General features: G+C 44.1%; 1 protein-coding gene across 2 annotated transcripts in view; it reads left to right on the top strand.

Moving 5' to 3' along the window:
- Positions 1–1,369: 1,369 nt before the first annotated feature.
- The window catches only part of SART3 (spliceosome associated factor 3, U4/U6 recycling protein), a gene marked incomplete at its 5' end in the record, with an annotated part of 33,820 nt that continues 10,347 nt past the window's right edge, over positions 1,370–24,842 (top strand). Inside the window, 11 exons of one of the 2 annotated variants that reach the window (XM_082853781.1) lie at positions 1,370–1,696; positions 10,135–10,261; positions 11,724–11,828; positions 13,804–13,988; positions 15,245–15,350; positions 16,856–16,980; positions 21,493–21,648; positions 22,345–22,483; positions 22,968–23,075; positions 23,769–23,846; positions 23,965–24,023. In XM_082853781.1, coding sequence (XP_082709907.1) covers positions 1,385–1,696; positions 10,135–10,261; positions 11,724–11,828; positions 13,804–13,988; positions 15,245–15,350; positions 16,856–16,980; positions 21,493–21,648; positions 22,345–22,483; positions 22,968–23,075; positions 23,769–23,846; positions 23,965–24,023 — 1,500 coding nt within the window. The remainder of the gene's footprint in view (positions 1,697–10,134; positions 10,262–11,723; positions 11,829–13,803; positions 13,989–15,244; positions 15,351–16,855; positions 16,981–21,492; positions 21,649–22,344; positions 22,484–22,967; positions 23,076–23,768; positions 23,847–23,964; positions 24,024–24,842) is intronic. The other variant, XM_082853780.1, reaches the window with a different exon arrangement.

Raw genomic sequence — 24,842 nt, 5'->3', positions numbered from 1 at the left:
GCTTGGAGCGCGCTCCCTCTAACGTCCCGGCGACTTCGCGCCTGAGCCCTTCCGCTCCGTGCACGCGTACGCGCTTTGGTCCCGCCTTGACCACGCCCCTCCGGGGCGGGCGGGGCGCGGAGCCCAAAGGTCTGGAGTCGCAGGAGAGTTTGTCCTCCGTGATGGGTTCTAGATCTGAGGGGCTTCGGGCTGGAGTTCGGGACCCAAGTTTGCGTTCACAAAGTCCACCGCCGGAATGCGCAGAGGATCAACCAGTCCACCTTTCTTAGCCCTGTTTTGCAGCTTAGGAAGTTGAGGATCAGAGCGGTGTAGTAGCTTGTCCTAGGTTGCCCGGAGAGTTAGACTCAGTTGGGATTCAAACTTGAACAATCCTGAGTTGGAATCCCGTTTCTGCTCCTAACTGGCTGTGTGATCCTAGGTGAATGACAGCGTCTTTCTAAACCTCGATCTTCCCTTTTGTACGAATTCAAGGACAGTTCTTTCATCCATTGAGCAAATATGTGTTGAGTATCTACTTTTTGTCAGGGTGTTTGGGAATCCAACGGAAAGAAAAACATATAACTTCTGACATAATTAAGCTTGCTAATGAGGGAGAAAGGCAATAAATAGACACACCAAGGCTTTCCTGCGTCAAAGTGGAAAGCTTAGCTAAACGAATACTTTGCCCTGATTTTAAAAAGTGTGTATGTTTGACTCTATTTCTCTCTATATAAAAAAGCAAACTGTCACAATTTATATGACAAGGCATGGCAATGAAGAGATTCTAAGTAAATGTTTACTAATGTAGTTTATTAATATTGGTTTGCAGAATATGATCCTATAAAACCAGAAAACGCACATGTGTTTTTAACTGCTAGGCACCAGGCATTACATAAAGGGGAGGAATCTCTTTGGGAAGTGAGTTTTTCTCATGAATGGTGCAATCGATCCTTCCCCGAGGACTTAGACTTTTCTCTGCATTCGAGGCTCAGTTACTGGGGAGACCGAACCACGCGCCAGGTCAGAATAGGCGGTAAGGCATTAATTCCAAGAATCATTTTGACCTTCTCAAGATGGCGGCAAACCCTTAATGTCAATCATCACGCTCACTCCATGACTTCCTCTATGGCTTCCACTTCCTGTCTAAGGACCCAACTTCTGTCCGAAGTTGTGGCGAAACACATGCCCTGTTAGTGAGTTCTTTTTCCTCCAACAAGAACTATTAAAAGTATATAAAATAGCATGAGTTTCGTGTATTTCGAGGTTTCGCCGTCATCCGTGGCTCACAGTTTCTCTCTAGGTGGCAGGAGAGCGCGGTTTTGATCAGGCGCGCGCCGCGGGCAGCTTCTACTTCAGTGGGTCTTCGGCGGCAGAGTGAGGACCCGCGAGTCACTGGAAGCGCAAGATGGCGACGGCGGCAGCAGCATCGGCTTCGGAAGCGGAGGCTGAGCCCAAGGCCGGGCCCAAGGCCGAGGGGGAGGAGGCTGAAGCTAAGGAGGCTAGGACGAGGAGGAAGGTGTTATCGCGGGCCGTGGCCGCCGCGACGTACAAGACCGTGGGGCCGGAGTGGGACCAGCAGGAGGAAGGCGTGAGTGAGAGCGATGGAGATGAGGAGTACGCCATGGCTTCCTCGGCCGAGAGCTCCCCGGGGGAGTACGAGTGGGAGTACGACGAAGAGGAGAAGAACCAGCTGGAGATCGAGCGGCTGGAGGAGCAGGTGAGCGCGGGGGTGGGCGGCGGGCTCCTTCCCTCAGGTTCCCAGGCCCCGGCCCGCCTCCCTTGTCCTCGGCGGTAATAAAGCCGCCAGGGCCGCCAAAGCGCAATTCATCAGCGCGTCTCTCGTCCTTCGAACGCTTACTGCTTGCCAGGTGATTTGCAACCGTTATCCCATTGACGCCTCGCAAGAACCCGCTGAAGGAAGTAGTGTATTTCCCGTTTTATGGGAGGAAACTGAGGCTCTTGGTGGAGGGAATTCTCTTGCTCAAGATTACAATTCCTGCAAATGGCGAGACAGGCTTTTGGCGAGACAGGCTTTGAACTTTGAAACGACTCCAGAACTCCCGCTTTTAGCCACACCGTTCAGCTGTCCAGCACGAGAAATAAAATTTTATTTCTAAAAGAGAGTTATTTGCCTGTAGGAATGACGACGTTGATGAACTATGGCGTGGTCGGGAAAATATTGATGGGGACGGTGATAATAGAAATGGAAAGGGAGCGATTACAGCGTCTGGAGCCTAAGGCCCCAGTTCTGGCTCTTCCACCCTTGCGTGCGCTTGGGCGAATTTCTTTTTTCTTTTTTTTTTTTTAACATCTTTATTGGAGTATAATTGCTTTACAATGGTATGTTAGTTTCAGCTTCACAACAAAATGAATCAGTTATATATATACATATATTCCCATATCTCTTCCCGCTTGCGTCTCCCTCCCTCCCACCCTCCCTATCCCACCCCTCCAGGCGGTCACAAAGCACCAAGCTGATATGGGCGAATTTCTTAATCTCTCTCAGCCTCGGCTTCCTCATTTGTAAATTGGGAGAAACGATTTCCGCACATAGGTTTGTTATAATGGTAATTAAAGCCCGGGGCCTGGCCCTAGTAGCTACGTGATTTCTAATCTGTAACCTTATGAGATACAGGTGGTGGTATCTCTTGTGTAATCTAGGATTCCAGCAAGAAGTAGGTGGCACATTCAAATTAAGAAAGTTTGAGGAAAGGTCAGTAAAGGGACTACTGTGTCTAGGGCAGGGAAATCAGGAGTAAAGGTTCGGTACCCCAGGGGTAGTAGTAGCAGGACCTTTAGGTGTCCACCTTTAGGCCTGAAGAGGTGATGGGAGGGACTGGTTTTCCAAGTAGTTGTGTGGAGACAACACCTGAGAGGAGGTGAGACGTTTGTTCCAGGGGTGCGGCCCCAGTTTCCCATCAGGGATTGGGGTGGGGAAGAAGTAACCCTGACCTACTGCTCTGCCTCTCTCCAAACAGTCTGCTGGTGCCGTCTGCTGGAAGCAAGACAGCCAGAGACCTCATCATTGTGGTCCACACAGTGGGTCACAGGACGGGGAAGAGAGAGGGTGGAGTGGATTTGGAGGGGCAAACAGATGGAGCACATTCTCATTTTACAGATGAGGAAACTGAGGCACAGAAGGAATGATGAAATGATTTGCTTAGTCACTCGTAAGGGGTTTTGAATTTTTCAGGGTTGTCTGTGGACTGAATGCCACACTGGCTATGAAATTACTTAGTGATGTGAGGTTGTTAGCCTGGGTTTCTCACTTTGCTGGGTGTGAGATTCCTTATAACGTCCTCTCTCGAGGTGATGTTTTTGTTAAGTTGTGAAACAGTTATATTATCTTTTGGTATATCTGTCCCACTTGTCATTGCATCTGAACCAGCTGGGGGTAGGCAGGTGGTTACCATTTCTGCTTTTTATAAATAAGCACGCCGAAGTCCATTCAGTCTTTTATTCATTCAGCAGTGTAATACGAGGTGCCAGGCGGACTGTGTCCCTGTCCTGGAGGAAATCTGTTCTTCTGGCCTTGGGCCTTTCAATGAGCCATTAGCTTACTCGGTAGGGGAAAGAGGATTACCTTTTTAGGGGAAGGGGAGGCTTGGAAGCAGAGCGATTAAGTCCTTGATGAGGTGAGGTACCCAGCTTACTAGAGAGGAGGGTGGGTCAGGGCAGAGGCCACCGGCCCACTGGTATTGTGCAGTTGCCAGCCCTGCCTCAGGCCACCAAAGGTGACCACACAGGATGGGATCTGGCAGGTGATGGTGAATTGAAGAGCCTCTGGCTTTATCCTCTTTTCCGGAGGGTCTAGAAATGGACTTTTCAATTTTTCCAAAACTCCCTCCCACCTCCTCCTAATCCCACAGCCTCTAGTTCCTGCTGTAATGACTCTCCTGGTGGAGCATGATGGTCGGTAACTTCCAGAGAGGTCTGTGAAACCCTCGGCCTTGTCGTATTTGCAAATTCCAGTTCTCGCTCTGAGTGTGTTTATGAAAGCTCGCAGTTAGTAGTATCTGTCCATGTAACAAAAGCGGAGATTTCCCACCATTTGTGTTTTTGGCCTGAAAGTAAAAGTGGCACCTCATGGTGTCTTACAGGTCATGTCAGCGCTCTGAGCCTGCTGTGCCAGTTGGTAAAGGGAGGCTTGTAGTAGTGCCTCCCTCACAGGGCTGTTGTGGAGCTTAAGTGGCAAGAGGTGTGTAAAGCTCCAGGCACAGTTTGACACACAGTAGATGCAGTGATGGGACCTGCTCCCTTCTCCTTCCCCCCCACTTTCCTGTGATTGCAGCTAAGTGTCCTCTCCACCAGCCCTCTCTGTCACCTCTCCGCCCCCAGTCCAGGGCCAGGTTGTGCTGTTAGGGAGTTAGGAAATTTAATTCGCAGAGCACTTGCACGTTGGCTAAGCCTTCTCTTTCTTTAAAGCATCCTTTGTCGTTAACAGTGTTCTGAGACCAGACTAGACCGGCACACGTGCTCATTTGTCAGTGCTGGTTGAACACTCTGGAAGGTCTCTTAAATGCATGTCAGTGTGCATTTAATGTACGTGCTCTCAGAGCACATCTCCATATATAGTATCTTCATTATTTGGGCCTAAAAATCAGAAATTTAGATCAAAAACCATCCTAGAGACAGTTCCTTTACTTCAGTGAGTTTTCTACGTTTCTCTTCTGACCTCCGTCTGGTGTTCACGGGAGGGCCGCTTGCATAGACATTACTCAGACTGGCTAGGCAGGACTTGCCCACCCCCCTTCACGCTCAGAAAACACATTCAGACCCAGGTGAGTTGCGAGTGATGGGGTGACAGGGAGAACTGCGCCTGCTCCTTCGTGAGGAGAGTACATCTTCCATGATCTTCAGTTCTTTCACTGTGGTTACTTGCGTGACACACTTGACAGCCAATTTTGAGACATCAGTGCATCATGGCAGTCCACTTGAGATGCAGAGGTGTACTCCAGTGCCTTCCGGTACAGACGGGGAAACAGAACCCGTGGACGTTAGAACACTTGTGTCCTGACCTCGTCCTGTCCTTTTACAGCCTATCACATAATCATGGGGTGGGTTCAGCCTGTCAAGTTTTATAAATCATGAGCAGGAGAACATTGCTAAAAGATTTTTTTTAAATTATAGGTCATGGGCTTACCTGATATTGATTCTTCTTTATTACCTACTTGTGTGTAATTTGATCCGTACAAAGCAGTTGACATCTGTAAATTGTAAAGGTGATGAGATGAGCACCCTTGCTCTGCCCCTTGCTCTAAGAGTGGGGACTTCATCAGTACTGCTGCCCGTCCCCGCGGCTTCTCCCCGGTGCCAGTGCCCTGCCTTGACCCCATCCCCTCCTCAAACCCAGGTAACTGCTTTTTTGAATCTTGAGTGCTTCCTTCTCTTTTAAAACATGTTTAGTTTTATCCTCTAAGTATGCATTCCTAAGCATATATTGTCCACTTTTGTTTGTTTTTGAGCTTTTAAAAAAGTGTATCATGCAATGTGTAATCATCCGGGACTGCTTTCCACTCAGCAGTGTGTTTCTAAGATTCAGCCGTGTTCTTGCAGTTGCAGGTTATCCATTTTGACTGCTGTGTGTTCAGTACACCAGGGTGTGAGTAGCCCACAGCTCATTGGTTGTTCTGGCATTTGAATTGCTTACAGTTTTTTTTTTCCTATTACAAACAAGCTACAAGGAACATTGTTACTGTTAAACTGTGCTAGTCTCAAACCCTGTAAGAGTTTCTCTAAGTCAGTATTTTTCAAACTGGGGCTATGGTCATGGGTCATGAATTCATTTTAGTGGATACACCCAGTGTCCCTCTGTGATATACTTTCTGGTTGCGTGGGTCTGTTTCTGGGCGCTTTCTAGTGTTCTGTTGGTCAGTTTGTCTGTCCCGTGTCAATTCCGTGGTCTAACTCATTACTGCTGAGACTTGCTACCTGCTGAGACAGATCCTCCTGTGTGCAGTTTAATGCAATAACTAGGGTCTAGATTACTAAGAGTATATTGTCAAATGGCAGTGTTAGTCGAATGAATTATAGGTCATCTGTCATCTCTGGAGAGGGAAATATTTATTGCTGAAATGTGGCAGACGTTGGAAGAGTAGATACTAGTCTAGTCGTGGTGTATAGACTTAATGTAACCCCATACCCCAACTTGTTTGAAAGCTTTTTTTTTTTTTAAAGATTTATTTTTGGCTGTGTTGGGTTTTCGTTGCTGCGCGCAGGCTCTCGCTGGTTGTGGCAAGAGGGGGCTACTCTTCCTTGCGGCACGCGAGCTTCTCATTGTGGTGGCTTCTCTTGTTGCAGAGCATGGGCTCCTGGCACGTGGGCTTCAGTAGTTGTGGCTCATGGGCCCTAGAGCTCAGGCTCAGTAGTTGTGGCGCATGGGCTTGGTTGCTCCGCGGCATGTGGGATCTTCCCGGACCAGGGTTCGAACCTGTGTCCCCTGCATTGGCAGGCGGATTCTTAACCACTGCACCACCAGGGAAGTCCCTGAAAGCTTTTTAAAAAATTAAACTTTTCATTTTGAGGTAATTGTAGGTTTCCCTCCAGTTGCAGGAAATAATACAGAGAGATCCTGTGTACCCTTTACCCAGTTTCCCCCACTGGTGACCTTTTGTAAAACTATAGTACAGTCTCACAACCCACGTATTGACGTTGACAAAGTCAGCACACAAATTGGCTCTGTCACCTCAGGATCCCTCCTGCTGCCCTGATAGAGCCACAGTTCCTGACCTCTAGCACCCACTAATCTGATCTCCATTTCTACAATTTTATCATTTCAATAATGTTATGTAAATGGAATCATATAGTATGTAACCTTTGGGGATGACCTTTTTTCACTCAGCATAATTCCTTCAAGATTCATCTGAGTTGTGTGTTTATTTGTTCCTTTTTATGGCTGAGTAGTATTCCGCGGCGTGCGTGTTCCATGGTTTGTTTACCCGTTCACCCATTGAAGGACTTCTGGGTTCTTTCCAGATTTAGCTGTTAGGAATACAGCTGTTATGCACATTCCTGTACAGATGTTTGTGTGAACATAGGTTTTATTTCTCTGGAAAAACACCCAAGGGTGCAGTTGCTGGGTGATATGGTACTTGTGTGTTGAATTCTATGGGAGACTGCCGAAAACAGTTTCCTGAGTTGCTGTACCCATTTTATATTCTCATCAGCAATGTATGAGTGATCCAGTTTTTTTGCATCTTCTCTGGCATTTGTTGGTGTCACTGTTTTTCCTTTTGGCAGTTCTGATAGGTGTGTAAGGATAGCTCATTGTGGTGTTAGTTTGTATTTCCCTGACCGTTATTCATGTGCACTCACTTGCCATCTGTGTCCCCTGGATATATTGGGTTGGCCAAAAAGTTCATTCGAGTTTTTCTGTAACATCTTACGGAAAAACCCAAAAGACCTTTTTGGCCAACCCAGTACATGTTGGTTCATGTCTTTTGCCTACTTTTTATTTTATTTGGATTGTTTTTTCTTACTGTTGAGTTTGGAGTTATATCTTTTAGATATTATTAGTCCTTTGTCAGATATGTGGTTTTTAAATTTTTTTTCCAGTCTGTAGCTTGTCTTTGCATCCTCTTAACAGAGTCTTTTACAGAGCAAAAAGTTTTAATTTTGATAAAGTCCTAACTTTCTGAGTGTTTTTATCGTGAATTGTTGTTGGATTTTGTCAAATGCATTTTCTGTATCAATTGATACCATGATTTTTGTTCCTTAGCTTGATATATAGTGGACTACAGTGATTGCTTTTCAAAGATTGAGCTAGCCTTGCATACCTGGAATAACTCCCACTTAGTCTTGGTGTATAATTCTTTTTGTACATTGAATTTAGTTCTGTAAGTTTTCCTGTCCACTCTGTGCTAGCTGCAGTCCACTTATTTTAATTTGCTGTGTTTGCATTTTCATTGAGTTCTGTGTATTTTAAATTTTCTTTGAGATTTCCTCTTTGACTCATAAATTATTTAGAAGTGTATTGCTTAATTTTCAAGCATTTAGAGATATTCCTACAGTAATTGATTGTTGTTATCGGAAAACATACTCTGTATGATTTAAGTTTTTAAAAATTTGTTGAGGTTTGTTTTATGGCCCAGGATGTGGTCTCAGTGAATGTTCCTTGGGCACTTGAGAAAAATGTGTTATTCTGTTATTGTTGGGTAGAGTGTTCTATATATAGCAATTAGATCATGTTGGTTAATGGTGTTGTTGAGTTCTTTTATATTCTTGCTGATTATCTGTTTGGTAATTCTTTTAGTTGCTGAAGTGGGGGATGTTGAAATCCCCAATATAATTGTGGTTGTGTCTGTTTCTTCTTTTAGCTCCATCAGTTTTTGCTTCATCTATTTTGAGGTTCTGTTGTTTGGTGCGTGCACTTTTAGGATTGTTTTGTCTTCCAGGGGGGCTGATCCTTTTATCATTATGTAATGTCCCACTTTATCTCTGATAATTTTCTTTGCTGTAAAGTCTACTTGATGTGATATTAGTATAGTCACTTTTTGCTTCTTTTTGTTTAATGTTTGCATGCTGTATCTTTCCCCATCCTTTTACTTTGAACCTACCTACATCCTTGAATTTGAAGTGAGTTTCTTGTAATCAGCATAGAGGTGAGTTGTGTTTTTATCCACTCTGCCATTCTCTGTCTTCTAATTAGTATGTTTAGATCATATACTTTGAAGGTAACTATTGATACGTTAGGTCTAAAGCCTGACATTTTAAAATTTTCTGTTTGTTTCCTGTGTGCTTGTTCTCCTGTTTCTCTTTTCTTGCCTTCGTATGGGTTATTTGAACATTCTTTAGTATTCCAGCTTGATTTGTTTATAGTGATTTTTAGAGTATTGCTTTATATAGTTTCTCAGTGGTTGCTTTGGGTATTTCAGTATATTTGACTTACATGGTATCTATGTTTTACCCCTGAGTGAAGTGTGGAAATCTTGCTATTTAGGTCCCTTTACCATTCCTCCTTTGAAATGTCATTGTTTTGGGTATCAGATAGCCTTAAAATTTTTATTTCCATTATCATACGATTTAGAAGACTCATGAAGAGAAGGATCATCTATTGTATTTAGCCATATTTCTGCTCTTTCTTCCTTCCTGATGCTCCAGGATTTCTCTTATCATTTGCTTTCTGTTTGAAGAAATTCCTTTAGATATTCTTTAAGAGTAAGTCTGCTAGTGACAAGTTCTTTTAGTTTTCCTTTGCCTCAGATGTATGATAGCTTTGGAAGCAGTTATCTTAATTTATTAACTTTTAACTTGAAATATAAACGTTTTTGTACCTATCACTCAGCTTCATCAGTCTGTTGCCATTCTTGTTTCTCCCGATAGGGATTTTCATTTGTTTGTTTGTTTAGTAAAAGAAAAGAGCTGTTACTGATGTACCTGGCACGTGCTACAGCGTGATACTAAATTACCTTTCAGTGGGATAACAAGGGTAGGAGGGAGGCTCAAGAGGGAGGGGATATGGGGACATGTGTATGCATATGGCTGATTCACTTTGGTGTACAACAGAAACTAACACAGTATTGTGAAGCAATTATACTCCAGTAAAGCTCTATTAAAAAAAAAAACCTCACAAGAACCTTACGAGCTAGAACCTAGTGGTGTATCCCATTTTACAGATGAGGGAATGGAGGCTTAGAAAAGTTAATAACTTGCCTCAGGTCATACTTTGTGTTTATTTATTTGCTTCATTAGAATGTTTTCTGTATTTCAGAGAGAACCCACATGTGTTCTGACAGGAATTGAGAGCGTTAAGTTTATTATAAAAAGCTCTTTCTTGTGGATTTTTCTCCCTCTTCCTGAAGGTAAACGTTGCCTTGCTCTTTTCGTGGCTCTCCCACATTGCACATATTTTGTGCTTGTGGCAGACATGTGTCGGCACCAATGGTGAAAGAAGCTGAGTGGTTTTTTTTTTTTTTTTGGCGGTATGCGGACCTCTCACTGCTGTGGCCTCTCCCATTGCGGAGCACAGGCTCAGCGGCCATGGCTCACGGGCCCAGCCGCTCCGCGGCATGTGGGATCCTCCCAGACCGGGGCACGAACTCGTGTCCCCTGCATCAGCAGGCGGACTCTCAACCACTGCGCCACCAGGGAAGCCCAAAGCTGAGTTATTTTGATGATGGCATTCTAAATTTCAACTTCTGTTCCTTTTTCTTCTAGCTGTCTATCAACGTCTATGACTACAACTGCCACGTGGACCTGATCCGGCTGCTTCGGTTGGAAGGGGAGCTTACCAAAGTGAGGGTGGCCCGCCAGAAGATGAGCGAGATCTTTCCTTTGACCGAAGGTAAGGCTTCCACAGTTGGGCTGCTTTTATAAACACAGAGAATTGAAGAGTGTCCTTTTTTTTCAGTGCTGAAAGTGGGACATGCTCCTTATAGAAAATTTGGAACATATAAGTATAGTGGAAAGAAGAAAACCCATCATCCAAAGTCAGCGATTTTTAGTTTATCCTCTTCTAGTTTTTGCTAAACATACTTGTGGTCATGCGATACTGACTCATGTTTTGAATCCTAATTTCTTTATCCTAACTTTATCATAAAATATTTCTATGTAATTAAACTTTTCCCCCATTTCCTTTCTGTTTCCTGTTCTAGTATTTGTGTATTTAATCCATTCTCAGAAACAGATAACTGTAAATGTATTATAACTAAACTTTCATAAATAATTTTTAATTTAAATGTTTCATACCTTATTTGTTCCACAGTAGTTGGGCATTTAGATTATTTCTGCTTATTTGAAATATAATTACACTGAGCATCTTTGTAGTTAAATCTCCGTGAATATACATAATTGATCTTTTAGGGAGAAGTTGGAAAACACAGGTCCTAGATCCAGTTCTGTCCCCTTCTCCCTCCCACAAAGCATAACTGCAGAGCATAGAAGCTGAAATCAGATTGCCTGGCTATATGTCTTTCTAGCTGTGTGACCTTAAACAAATTATATAAACATTCTAAGACTCAGTTTTGGAATTCCCTGGTGGCGCAGTGGTTAGGAGTCCGCCTGCCAGTGCAGGGGATGCAGGTTCAAGCCCTGGTCCGGGAGGATCCCACATGCCACGGAGCAACTAAGCCCGTGCGCCACAGCTGCTGAGCCGGCGCTCTAGAGCCCGCGAGCCACAGCTACTGAAGCCCTGCGTGCCTAGAGCCTGTGCTCCGCAATGGGAGAGGCCACCACAGTGAGGGGCCTGCGCGCTGCGGCAAAGCGTGGCCCCCACTCGCCGCCACCAGAGAGGGCCTGCGCTCAGCACGAAGACCCAGTGCAGCCAAAAATAAATAAATGAATAAACAAATTTATTAAGACTCAGTTTTCCCAGCAGTAAAATGGGGATAACAGTAGTTTCTGCCTTGTAGTACATTGATTGGAAGAGCCATTCTGTGCACAACATTTATTAACACATGCTTGGCATGTTGTAAATGCTTAGATAGATGCCATTGTTATTAATGTCTCTGTCACCTACCTCATAGGTTTTTGACAAAGATTGAATGAGAAAATATATCAGTGCTTCGCAAAATATAAAACGCCCAGCCACTCTAGGGATATTATGACTTTAGTGATTGATCTTCTTTGGAAGCATAAGCCTTCTATGTGCTTGGTGCAGGTTTTAAGAATTGAATTTCTGTGAACTGGGCCAGGTTGTATAAGGTGGATGAACCGTACTCGTGCTGATGCCTCACGGTGCAGTCCCTGCTTTCAGCCCGCCCTTTGGTGCTGGGGGTGGTAACGCAGGGGACCCTGGTGTCTTGTAGAGCTCTGGCTGGAGTGGCTGCATGACGAGATCAGCATGGCCCTGGACGGCCTGGACAGAGAGCACGTGTATGACCTCTTCGAGAAAGCGGTGAAGGATTACATCTGTAAGTTCCCTGCGGGCTCTTCTGAGGGTGTCAGGTGGGCTCATCTAGCATCACTCTGCCTCCGTGGATTGTACTGTGAGGTGTTGCTACCCAGTAAAGAGCATTCATCCAGCGATTGGAAAGATTGGAGTTCATTTATTATTATCATTGTTTGTGGTTTTCAATTGAAGCTTTAGGTTTTAAAATACAAGTAGAAGAAATATTTGAAGGAAGGAGGTGAATATACTCACCCCCACCATTTATCTGGCAGGGAGAACTTACCTGGTATTTCCAGATGACTAAGGGTTACCTTTTACACATTGATTGGATTTTCAGAAGCTTTGGACAGAAGGCTTTTTTTTTTCCCCAGTACTAAAAAACTTAAACATTTAATTTTGACATTTTTATAGATTTATAGGAAATTGCAAAGATAGTACAGAGAAGTCCTATGTACTTGCTTGATCCGGTTTCCCCCAATATCTTATGACTATAGTACAAACTCAACACCGGGAAATGGACCTTGGTACAATGTGTGTGTATACACACATTGTATACACACAATGTGATATTTTATCCCACCATTGCATCGAGATGCAGAATCTTCCATTACCACGGAGATCCCTTGTCTGCTGGTCTTGACATTTTACCAGTGAAAGTGAAGTGTGGATGCCTTCCCTCCCTTAAAATCCCGTTTGATGGGGGCTTCCCTGGTGGCGCAGTGGTTGAGAGTCCACCTGCCGATGCAGGGGACACGGGTTCATGCCCCGGTCCAGGAGGATCCCACATTGCCACGGAGTGGCTGGGCCCGTGAGCCATGGCCGCTGAGCCTGCGTGTCAGGAGCCTCTGCTCCGCAACGGGAGAGGCCACAGCAGTGAGAGGCCCACGTACCGCAAAAAAAAGAAGAAAAAAAAATCCCGTTTGATGGTATAAGTCTCTAAATATTTTCTCTACATACATCGAGGACTATATATCACACAATGCTATGGACAGAGTGTTCTCAAAATTATTTTAAAATGTTTCCAATTTTTAATTAAATACCCTTTTTCCTATCTGATTTTCCTTACTCCCTCTGTGGGCATTTCCCCTAGTGAGAAGCATAGACCCTCTGTAAACTAGGCTAACTCTCACTAAGGGCTTCAGCTCCAAGAGCTAGTTCATTTCCGTTTTCGTTTTGCAGCCCATATGGCAGCTCTGTACTGGTGAGCAAAAGCAGAGTAGCTCACAAACCTTAGCTAAGTTTTTAGAAATGACTTATTTCATTGAGAAAGCAAGCCTAAGGAAAACACACAGTAATTCTCATGTTGGCTTTATCTTTCTAGTATTTTTATTTTACAAGGTTAGTGTATGAGCATCAAAAATTATTTTCAGATCTCTGAAAAGTGACTTGATAGGCACAATATGTACAGTAAGAATCGATGCATTCATAGAGAGTTTAATTCATTGGTCTTAGTGCTGCAGGAGTGAGTATATAGAAAGTTTAAAAAGTGAAAGAAACAAGGTAACCAGGTCTTTTTTGTTGTGTTTTAGAGATTTAAAATCTCTAGTAACAGGATTGGTGCTTTTAATTTTGTGTTTCACTTTGATCAGAAGGCTTAAAAATGAATCAAGATTTAAAAGTTGAAAAATTCTAGGCTTTGCAGTCTTTCTGAAAAGTCACTCAGATTTGTAACTATTTTCATTTAAATCTTTACTGGATTTTTTCAGTTTTAACAAATGAGCTCTATAATCAGTCGTAGTACATATTACCACTTGGCATGTACTGTTTATGGAGTCAGATCTCAATGGTTATACCTAGTAGGGCCATTAAGATAGACTTTCTTTTCGGGCTGCAGTGTTGGTACAGGGAACCTGGGATACTTATTGGTGATGCTCTTCCCTTTCTCCATGAATGAGTACTTTTTTGGTGGGCTCATTTCTTCTGTTGTTCATCAGAACAAAAGTTTTGATGTTTGGGCATATCGTATCCTGAACTAATAGAACACTTCTCATTTTTAGGTCCTAACATTTGGCTAGAGTACGGCCAGTACTCAGTCGGCGGGATTGGTCAGAAAGGTGGCCTTGAGAAAGTCCGCTCTGTGTTTGAAAGGGCCCTCTCGTCCGTCGGGTTACACATGACCAAGGGACTCGCCATCTGGGAGGCTTATCGGGAGTTTGAAAGTGCCATCGTGGAAGCTGCGCGGGTGAGTGACCAGTGCTTGCCTTGGCCACCCAGGGCTGTCCTCGTAAGTGGTCTTGGGGAAACATAGTTAACAAAACGGTCTTTGCCTGTCACTTAGTGGGTGGGCAGTAAATAAAATCACGAGTCTTTGTGGAGTAGCAAGAATGTCTTCTTGACTAAAAAACAGATGACCCTACAATTTTTTCCTGATATTTAAACATACTCCTGTTTTAGTTACTGGTTTCAGGTGAGAGTACAAGGATAACGCAGTCATTCCAAAATAAAGATTTTTATGTGTGTGTGTGTATACATATGTATGTGTACATATATATGTATATATACATCATGTCCCATAGTAACTGAGAGATTTGATCCCATCATAATTGCGTTTTTTAGACTAGACTATGATTTATAGAATTTTACAGTCCCCTCCCTAGTGTCTCTTTTCCACTCTGTGTGTGACCACAAAGTTGTTGTTGGTACCGTGGAGCCCTGTCCTTAAGTTAGATCACTGTGGTTAAAGTAGCCCAGTCCCGTCTTGATTGTGTCCCTGTTGAGAAATGTGCGGTGGTGCTCTCCCCTTCCCTGGACTAAGGCGTTGGGACTGAGCCTCTGGCTGACACGTGCGGCTGTCTCGAGTGTCAGCCGTGACCCCACGTGGAGTCTGCTCCCACGCTCCCCTCGGTGTTCATGCACTTTCCAGCCACTGTACTTGTACTCTTGACCTCCCTTCATCTGGGAGTCTGTTTTCCTCTCTCGCCAGCTCCGGAGAGCCTGTAGGAGCATCCCTGGTGCCAGCTCCTCCAGGAGCCTCTCCTTGATTCCCTCCCTTCATAATGACAAACGCAGCCCTGAAAACCAGCTTGAAGCAAGCCGCCATCCTTTGATACTTGTGACGCTTCGCTTTTGTGATGCTTATGCTGTATCTTGTTGTAGTCATTTGGGTACATTTCTTTTTTTTTTTTTTAACATCTTTATTGGGGTATAATTTCTTTACAATGGTGTGCTAGTTTCTGCTTTATAACAAAGTGAATCAGTTATGCATATACATATGTTCCCATGTCTCTTCCCTCTTGCGTTCTTGGATTCCTTCTTGCTCTCCCCTCATAAACACTTGCTAGGGAAAACATTCACTTTTGAGCCTCGTGCAGCATTTGGCACAATACCTCGTATGAGAGGTCCTATGAATTTTTTTAGTGTGAACTAAAGATGTGCTGAAATATTTTTTGAAGTAGGAAGAACCAGAGTTTGTCATTTACTACGAATTTGCTTCTTTAGCCCATAGCTGGCTTCCTTTCCCCTTTTGACCGGGAACAAACCTTTGATTCACAGCTGGAGAAAGTCCACAGTCTCTTCCGGCGACAGTTGGCGATCCCACTCTACGGTAAGAGAAAGTGACCCATCCACAGCCAGTCCTTCGTCGTTCTTAGAATGCTTTGGAGCATGTCACGTGATTAGGCCTTTCCCAGCATCTCGTGAGGCGAACGTGGCTGGTGTTCGTATTCTCATTGGACAGCATCACTGTGGACAGGGCCCTGGGGAAAAACATATCTTGAATTGTTCATGCTCAAGTGGGTTACGAGGGTCAGGGGCAGGACTAGAAGCAGACTTCCTGACCCCTAGTTTCCTGTATTAAGATATTGTCAGGGAGGCAGAGAGAGGGTCTCTGAAAGGAATAGGGAAACTGACTCCCTGTGTTTTCTGGGGGAACTTTATTGAGTAAGAGCTCCATTATGAGCATTTTCTCTTCAGAAGTAACCTCCATAACAGTGTGGGGCTTGTAGGTGGGCTAACATCCTCCTCCTGTGGAGGTGAACTGGTGGCCCAGGAGCGCAGTCGATTGGAAGTGTTCCTATCTGAATTTCTTGGGACTTGGGAAGGAGTCTCTTTTTGTGTGAACATATTTTGGCAAGCCAAGCCTTTGAGCTTGAACATGAGCAGCGCTGGGAGGACTTCCGAGCATGGGAAGAATTGAGTGCTGCCATCTTGTTTGTTCCCCAGGTGTGGTTATGCGTTGCACACCCTCAGAACCTCTGGCCAACTTTTTTTTTTTTTTTGCGGTACGCGGGCCTCTCACTGTTGTGGTCTCTCCCATTGCGGAGCACAGGCTCCAGACGTGCAGGCTCAGCGGCCATGGCTCACGGGCCCACCCGCTCGGCGGCATGTGGGATCTTCCCGGACCAGGGCACGAACCCGTGTCCCCTGCATTGGCAGGCGGACTCTCAACCACTGCGCCACCAGGGAAACCCCCTCTGGCCAACTTTACTTGAGCCCAGGTGTTATTTCTTTTTACTTCCTGGTTTATTTGGATTGGATTTGACAAATTATGAAGTGGCTCTCCAGTTGAATCTTTGGGTGACAAGCAGAAAAGGCTAGAGCTGAGCTGGCTTCTATGTTTAATCTCACATACCAGTGTGAGGCAGTACAGCTTGGTGAGCAGAGCATGAACTTGAGTCAGACTGCCTGGGTTCAAAGCCTTGTTCTGCTGTTAACTGTGGCCAGTTGATGTAACCCTCTGCTTATGTTTCCTGAACTGCAAAGTGGGAATCATGGTAGAACCTCCCTCGTAGAGTGGTGAGGATCGAATGAGGTAATGGATGTGAAGTGTTAGAACATAGGGAGCAGTAGGTAAGTGTGGTTAGAGCGTTGCTATTAGTTTCATTTACTCTGATTGATTAACTAGGTGGTAGGGCTGCCCAGGATGGTGCTTTGAGACAGAGTCTAAGACCAAGTCAGGGCTCAGCAGAAGAGCTCAGGATTCCATCAGTAAGAGCCCTGTGGCCACAGATGTGGGAGGGGCCCGTGGCACCTGAGTCTCTGGGTTTACTCTGTGTTTGAGTTGATAAAACCCAATGGCAAGACCCATGGGCTGAATCCATCTCTCAATAGATATGGAGGCAACGTTTGCAGAGTATGAAGAATGGTCAGAAGACCCCATACCAGAGTCAGTAATTCAGAACTATAACAAAGCACTACAGCAGCTGGAGAAATATAAACCCTATGAAGAAACACTGGTAAGTGTTCGTCTCTTTTACAGTAAACGTCTCTCTACAAACTTTTCCCTAATTGATAGTTGCAAGTAAAACAGTATCTTTAACATTTGTTTTATTGTGAAATATACTATAGAGTGTATAAATGTGTACATTCAGTTTACATCCTAATAATAAAGTGAACATCCATGTACCCACCACCCAGGTTAAGAAATAGAGCATTGCCAGTACCTTAGAAGTCTCCTATGTGCCCCTCTCCGATAGCCTCCTCTTCCCTCTCCCGAGAGGTAATCACTTTCCTGACTTTTGTGATAATCATTCCCTTGCTTTTCTTTATAGTTTTACAACCTATGAACGTATCCTTAATTAATATATGGTTTAATTTTGCTTGTTTTTGAACTTCTATATAATGGAATCATGCTGTATATTTTCTTTCAACATGTTTTTTGGGTTTTACTCATGTTGATAAGTATAGTTTTAGTCCATTTGTTTACACTGCTGTAAAGTTGTCTGTGTATAAACTATTTATTTATCTGTGTTCTTAGGTGGTTGGGTTGTTTCCAGTGTTTTGCTAGGAGGAGTAGTTCTGCTCTGACCGTTCTTGGACGTATCTCTTGGTACACATGAAAAAGAGTTTCATTCCATTACGTCAGAATGGAATTGCTGGGTCCTAGGGTGATGCTGAACTGTTTTCCAGGCTATCAGTTGCTACTCCCGCCTGCAGTATCTGAGAGTTCTCATTGTTCTGCCAACCTGGGGTATTGACATACTTAAATTTTAGGCAATCTGATGGATCTGAAATTATAGTTTTAATTTGCACTTCCCTCATAACTAATGACGTTGAGCATCTTTTCACACCTATTGGCCATTCAGATTTCCTTAAAAATTTTTTTTCTTTGAAGTACCTGTTAAAGTCTTTGGCTCATTTTTTTTTGGTTTGTCTTTTTTCTAATTGATTTGTAGGAGTCCTGGGTCTTAATCCATACTTTTGGTTGTATGTATTACAGTTTTTTCCTCCCAAGTTTGTGGCTTGTCTTTTCCTTTTTTTTTTTTTTTTTTTTTTTTTTTGCTGTTCGCGGGCCTCTCACTGTTGTGGCCTCTCCCGCTGCGGAGTGCAGGCTCAGCGGCCATGGCTCACGGGCCCAGCCGCTCCGCGGCATGTGGGATCCTCCCGGGCCGGGGCACGAACCCATGTCCCCTGTATTGGCAGGCGGACTCTCAACCACTGTGCCACCAGGGAAGCCCTGAAGACCAATTCTTAATTTTAATCTAATTGGATTTGTCATTCTTTCCCTTAGGGTTTGTGCTTAATAAATCTCTCCATACTCCGAGGTCACTAATATACTTCGTTCTGTTTTTCTTCTGAAAGTTTATATTTTGTCGTTCATCTTTAGGTTTTCTTCTGGAATGGATCTTCGGGTATGGTCTGAGGCAGGGTCCAGTTTCATTTTTCCATATGGAGAAACAATTGTTCCAGTGCTGACTTTGATAATTCCATCCACCCTCACTCATATGCTGCCCCGCATCTGTCATGGGTTAGCTTTCCATTTCTGTGTGGGTCTATTTCTGGGCTCTCTGTTCTGCCCCACTGGTTTATATTACACTGCCATAATGACGATAGTTTTATAATTAAGTTTCGATCTTTGGTAGCATGAGTCCCATCCATGTTGTTCTCCTTCAAGAGGGTCCTGGCGTTCTTTAGCTCTTAGTACTTCCATTAAATAGAGAATCAGCTTGTCAAGTTCTACTAAAACAAACAAACAAACAAACAAAAACTTGATTTTTTTTTGTTTTTTCCTACACTGCACCACATGCAGGATCTTAGTTCCCTGACCAGGGATCGAACCTGGGCCCTTGGCAGTGAGAGCATGGAGTTCTAACCACTGGACTGCCAGGGAATTCCCTTGAATTTTTGATTGGAATTGCATTGAATCTGTAGATCAATTTGGGGAAGAATTTATATCTTTTAAATATTGAATCTTCCAATCTGTGGTATAGACCTCTGCTATTTAAGTCTTGTCTATAAAGTTTTATAAATTTATCCAGTGTCTTGAACACATTTTTAGATGTATTTCTAAGGTTTTTTTTGATGCTATTATAAATGGTATCTTTTTAAAGATTTCCTTTTCTAGTTGTTTGTTTCTGGTATATAAAATGCAATTTTTTAATATTAATTTTTTAATCAAACTTGCTCAATCCTTATTAATAATTTATAGATTTGGGGAGATTTGATGTGTTGACAATACACACACAATATTATTTGTAAATGGCATTTATTCCCCTTTCTTGGTCTTAGAATACTTTTAACTTCATTTACCACCCCTCAGACTTATACTTTGTTTTCTTGTGTTTCTTGTCTTTTAGTTGACCCACAGGCATCGTTATTAATGCTGCATTTTGCAGTTCCAGTTTGTTTACATTTATTGCATGCATTTCCCATTTTCTTTGCTCTTTCTTCTCACGTCGTATATCTTTCACCTGCAATCACTTTTCTTTTGCTTAAAGTCTGCCCTTTAGCATCTCCTGCACTGGATATTTGCTTGTAACAGATTTTCTCAGTTTTTGTTTGTTTTAAAAGGTCCTTACGGGGCTTCCCTGGTGGTGCAGTGGTTGAGAGTCTGCCTGCTGATGCAGGGGACATGGGTTTGTGCCCCGGTCCGGGAAGATCCCACATGCTGCGGAGCGGCTGGGCCCGTGAGCCATGGCCTCTGAGCCTGCGCGTCCAGAGCTTGTGCTCCGCAACGGGAGAGGCCACAACAGTGAGAGGCCCGCGTACAGCAAAAAAAAAAAAAGGTCCTTACTTTGCTCTCCTTGAGAGTTAATTTCTCAGGATATAGAATTCTAGGCTGACAGTTCTCTTCTCTCGGCAGTTAAATACATCTTTTTGTCTTCCGGCTTCTGTCGTGCTGCTGAGTCAGCTGTCTGACTCTTGCTTCTTGGAAGGAAAGCCTTGTTTGTTCTGTGGCCACTTTTAAGGTCTCATTGGTTTGGTTTGCTGTCTGGCAGTTTCACTGCAGTGGGTCCAGATGTGGATTATTTTGTATTTATCCTGCTTGAGGTTTGTTGGGCTTCTTGGCTCTGTTTCTGGTATCTTTCACGGCCTGGTGAGTGAGAACACAGGCTCTGAGAGATGGGCTGCCTCAAGTCTGAATTTTATCTCTGGGCTAGTACTTAGCCTCCTTGTGACTCAGTTGCCTCGAATGTAAGATGGTTATAGAAATGATAGCTGCTTCCTACGATTGTTGTAAAGATCAAATTCTTTACATTTATTTATTTATTTATTTTATTTTTGGCTGTGTTGGGTCTTTGTTGCTGCGCACGGCCTTTCTCTAGTTGTGGCGAGCGGGGGCTACTCTTCCTTGCAGTGCGTGGGCTTCTCATTGTGGTGGCTTCTCTTGTTGCGGAGCACGGGCTCTAGGTGTGCAGGCTTCAGTAGTTGTGGCTTGCGAGCTCTAGAGCTCAGGCTCAGTAGTTGCGGTGCATGGGATTAGTTGCTCCACGGCATGTGGGATCTTCCCGGACCAGGGCTCGAACCCGTGTCCCCTGTATTGGCAGGCGGATTCTTAACCACTGTGCCACCAGGGAGGTCTCAAGATCAAATTCTTAATATTATCTCTTAAACTGGCAAAAGCTTAACCTTCCCTTAGCTTAACCACTTTCACTTAGATTTTGTTTGCAGTATTTCTTGTTTCTTGGCCAGTTTGTTGTTGATTTGCAAGAAGCTTTTTTTTAATATTTAATCTAGTATTTTCAGTGGCACAGTGTGTCTGGGTAACTGATTTTGTCATTATTAGTAGAAACTGAGTCTCTCCAATATCATCTTTCTAAGTTCAGAGCATGCGTGCTCTCTCTCTGGTCTACATGTGCTCCCTCTCCCTTTTTCACATGTAAATGATTGGTATTTAGTTGCATTTCACAAAGCTTCATTCATGAAATCCTCAGGCAGTTGAATTTTGTTTTGACCTTCAGCAGAGTGTGGCTGAGGAGAAAACAAGTTGAATAAGAGGATTTTGTTTAAAAAGAATTTTAATTGTATGCCTTTGGATCAGTAAACATTGAGCATAGCCTCCTCCATCTCCTGCATATACCTGTACTCTGGCAGGAGCTGGTATTTGGAGTGACGAACCTGAAATAGCACAGGGCACCAAGTAACTCTGGTATGGTTGCATTCACCCCACTCAGTAGGCCCAGAAAGTGATATCTGTTTTGAAAGGATGGTTAGCAGTGGTCGTTGGCAAAGATGTTTCTCTTTCATTCAGTTCCTGATTGATGGGAGATTTAAATTCCCTGTGGTCTGGGGATGGAGTTTAAAAAGGGTTTACGGAGCCTTTGTAACTATTGCCATGAAGAGGCACTTTGGAGTCACTTTCTGCTCATCAATTTATAGACCTGATATGCAGAGGTTCTGAGAGTGGGGATTGGTGGTTCTTATCTTGGTGTGGCCGTTCTCACCAAAATTTACTGCGGAGCTGTGTGTGCTCTCTGACAGTGTCACATAGCTCATTCCAGTTTCACTGCCATTCTCCTTTGCCCCAGTTGCAAGCCGAAGCACCCAGGCTGGCTGAATATCAAGCATACATCGATTTTGAGATGAAAATTGGAGACCCCGCCCGCATTCAGCTGATCTTTGAGCGCGCTCTGGTCGAGAACTGCCTTGTCCCAGACTTATGGATTCGTTACAGTCAGTACCTAGTAAGATAACCTACCTGTTCTAATCTCACTTTATTTTTTACCAATTTAGGTTCCATTTAAAGAAAATCAGAAAGAGTGCCAGTAGTTAGCTGCATGCTGCTTCTCTCTGCTTGACTCACTAAGGAAGTCTCCTGGTGTTTTAAGTTATTTTAAACAGATAACTGTAAAAAAATTCTTGCATAGCCTTACTGTTGTGGACTTTATAACATATTAATTTTTCTTTTAACTTATTATCATGAAAAAACGTAAATACATAAATGTAGACACATTAGTAAAATGAAACTGCAGTTAACCATCACCCAGCTTCAACACTTAATTAATGGTACTAGTCTAGTTTCATCTACAATCTTACTAGGTTCCTTACCTATTTTCCTCCCTTCCATGTTATTTTGAAGCAAATCGAGAAATCACATTTTGATGGTAAATATTTCACTGTGCATGTATAACAGATTTGAATCGGGATCTAAACAAGATCCATACATTAGGATTGGCTGGTGTCTCTTAAAGCTCTTTGATCTGTAGGTTCCCCTCTCCACCTCTCTCCTCTTTTCCCGCAAAACCCCTTGTGATTTTTTTGTTGAAGAAACCAGTCATATTAAGGAAATGTCTTTTGTCGGTTGTGCTGGGAATGTCTCATGGATGGTGAAGTCTTAACAATAAAATTTTCTCTCCTGACCCTGGCATTCTTTATCATAGGATCGGCAGCTGAAAGTAAAGGATTTGGTTTTATCTGTACACAGTCGCGCTGTTAGAAACTGCCCGTGGACAGTTGCCCTGTGGAGTCGGTACCTCTTGGCCATGGAAAGACATGGAGTTGATCATCGAGTGATTTCGGGTGCGGATGTTTTTGTGGGAAGACTTCTAAGCTTTTTGTCCCGAGTCAGAAACATTGAGCTGTGACGAAAGTTATTAAATCAGCGTTCCCCAGGCGGTTACTCTGGGATATTGGGTATTAGTGACAAGAAGGGCTCTAAATGGGAGATATGAAGTAGTTGTATTTTTTGACGTATTAGAACTTTTTAACGTCTTAATATTCATTGTGATCTTCCAGGGAGTCATGGTCTTTTCACCAACTCACTTGACCTGGAGCACTTTAATGCAGGGCACCTTGTGGGTTGTGCCCTTCCTAGAACACAGTTTGTACACCACTGTAGTAGCCTGTCTTTTGAACATTTCTCTCTAGCTCATTTCACTTTTGTTGCATCCCATTATTACTATTTAAGCCATATGGAATTTCATAGTCAGTAGCAGTTTTTATAATCATCTTGATAACTTCTTTTTGAATTGGCAACAAATCCTGGCTTTTTCTTCGACTCCAGTGACCTTCGAGAAAGCTCTGAGTGCTGGCTTCATCCAGGCCACTGATTATGTGGAGATTTGGCAGGCGTACCTTGATTACCTGAGGAGAAGGGTCGATTTCAAACAAGGTATTGAAGTTTATGTGTTTCCTATCAGAACTGAGTTTTTCCTTAACATGTGTTTTGGTAGGATGTCCCAGTTGCCCAGATATCTCATGGTGGGGCAAGTGATATTGGTAACTTTTTTTTTCTCAGAAATTTTAGCTATTTCAGTTTGTAACGAATCATGCCGTGTATTGTAAAGGGAGAGAGTAATGGTCCTTATGGTTTACACTGGCTCCTGCCAACTTCTTTAGTCTCATTTCTCCCTTCTCTCCCTTCTGTGTATCCTAAATAGTTCTTTACATGGGACTGCTGCGTTCCTTTTAAATCATTGAACGTCCATGGCATCCCCTGCCTTCCTCTCTCCTCCTTCAAAAAAGAAAAAAAAAAAAAAAATGAGCAACCAGAACCACACGCCCCCACCCCTAATTGGTGCTTGCTTCCTCATGCAGGGGGATTTTAGCCATTCTGCCGGCTCGGGGAGACCCCCTCTGCTGTGGTCCCGCACATGGCGCCCGTGTCACCTTTGTCCTCGTACTGTCTGTGATGTGCTGTCTTCCTGTATCTGCCTCCCCCCACTGTGTGATGAGGGCAGGGCCTGGCAGTTTTATTTCCGTGTCCCCAGCATGATGCCAGGGAGCTTCAGTGTAGGATTGAAAAGAACAAACCAGACGTGGCATGTGGCTTCCTCGAGCCGAACCTCTCTGCACTTTCTCACAGACTCCAGTAAAGAGCTGGAGGAGCTGCGGTCTGCGTTCGCCCGCGCCTTGGAGTACCTGAAGCAGGAGGTGGAGGAGCGTAAGTGGGCCTCCCGCCGCGGCCGCTCGTGCTGCCTCTTCTGCTCCGTGTACCTTTTTAGTCAGAGGCGCTTTGCCTCTCAATTACTTTCTGATTTCGTCTACTTCTGTTCTTCAAGGTTTCAGTGAGAGTGGAGATCCAAGCTGCCTGATCATGCAGAACTGGGCTCGGATTGAGGTAGGTGTTTTTGACACATTGTCAGTTTCATCCCCCTTTGAGGGACCTTTGTCCAATAGTGTGACCGAAGCTGAGTCAGGATCCCAGGTGACGGTCTAGGCCCAGTAAGGATTCATGTTTATTTCCTTGCTCGACACACATTCGTTTCTATCTTAGGGAGACTCCTAGCTCCCAGCTCAAAGTTGCGCAGCGACTGTCTGAATGCCAGGCACTCACTTGTGTGTTCCCTTCCCGCGCTGTGCCCCCATTGATGAGCACGTTCCCAGCGTGAGCCGCTTGCCAGGCCTATCACTGTGTGCCGGGGGATGAGATAAACCCTGTCCCTGTGCTAGTAAGGCTTTAAGCTAGTGTGGAAGACAGACAGTTTCACAAATAATCAGAGGATATAATGAGTTGAATGTTATTGCTGAACCAAGGACCCCAAGGTGAGTAAGACGTGAACCCTGCCCATAATCAGCTCGTAGGATTGTAAAATTCTAACGTTTTGTCCTCTGGGGGAGAGTCAGGTATCAGGTAGTTGGTGGGTGGGATGGTTGTGTGGAGACCATGTTAACGATGCAGCAACTGCGGCTCAGAAGTTAAGAGCCAGCATCTGCTCCTCGATCCATCTTTCTTTCTCTGCCTTGCCCTTCAAATAAAACACTTACAGTTAAGCTTGTTAAAAATAAAAAACGCCTGGGCAGTACTGTCGTGAGTGCCTGTGGGCTCCCAAGTGTGGTTCTCGAGGTGAACATGGGCAGGCAGCCTGAGGCTTGTCGCTGCAAAAAGGCTGACATGCTTGGGCTGGGCTGTTATCGTGGGGGGTGGCCCATGAATGTC

This window comes from Leucopleurus acutus (genome assembly GCF_964270905.1).
Source record: "Leucopleurus acutus genome assembly, chromosome: 13".
In the NCBI taxonomy this organism is placed as follows: Eukaryota; Metazoa; Chordata; class Mammalia; order Artiodactyla; family Delphinidae; genus Leucopleurus; species Leucopleurus acutus.
This window is presented reverse-complemented; position numbering and strand designations above follow the sequence as displayed.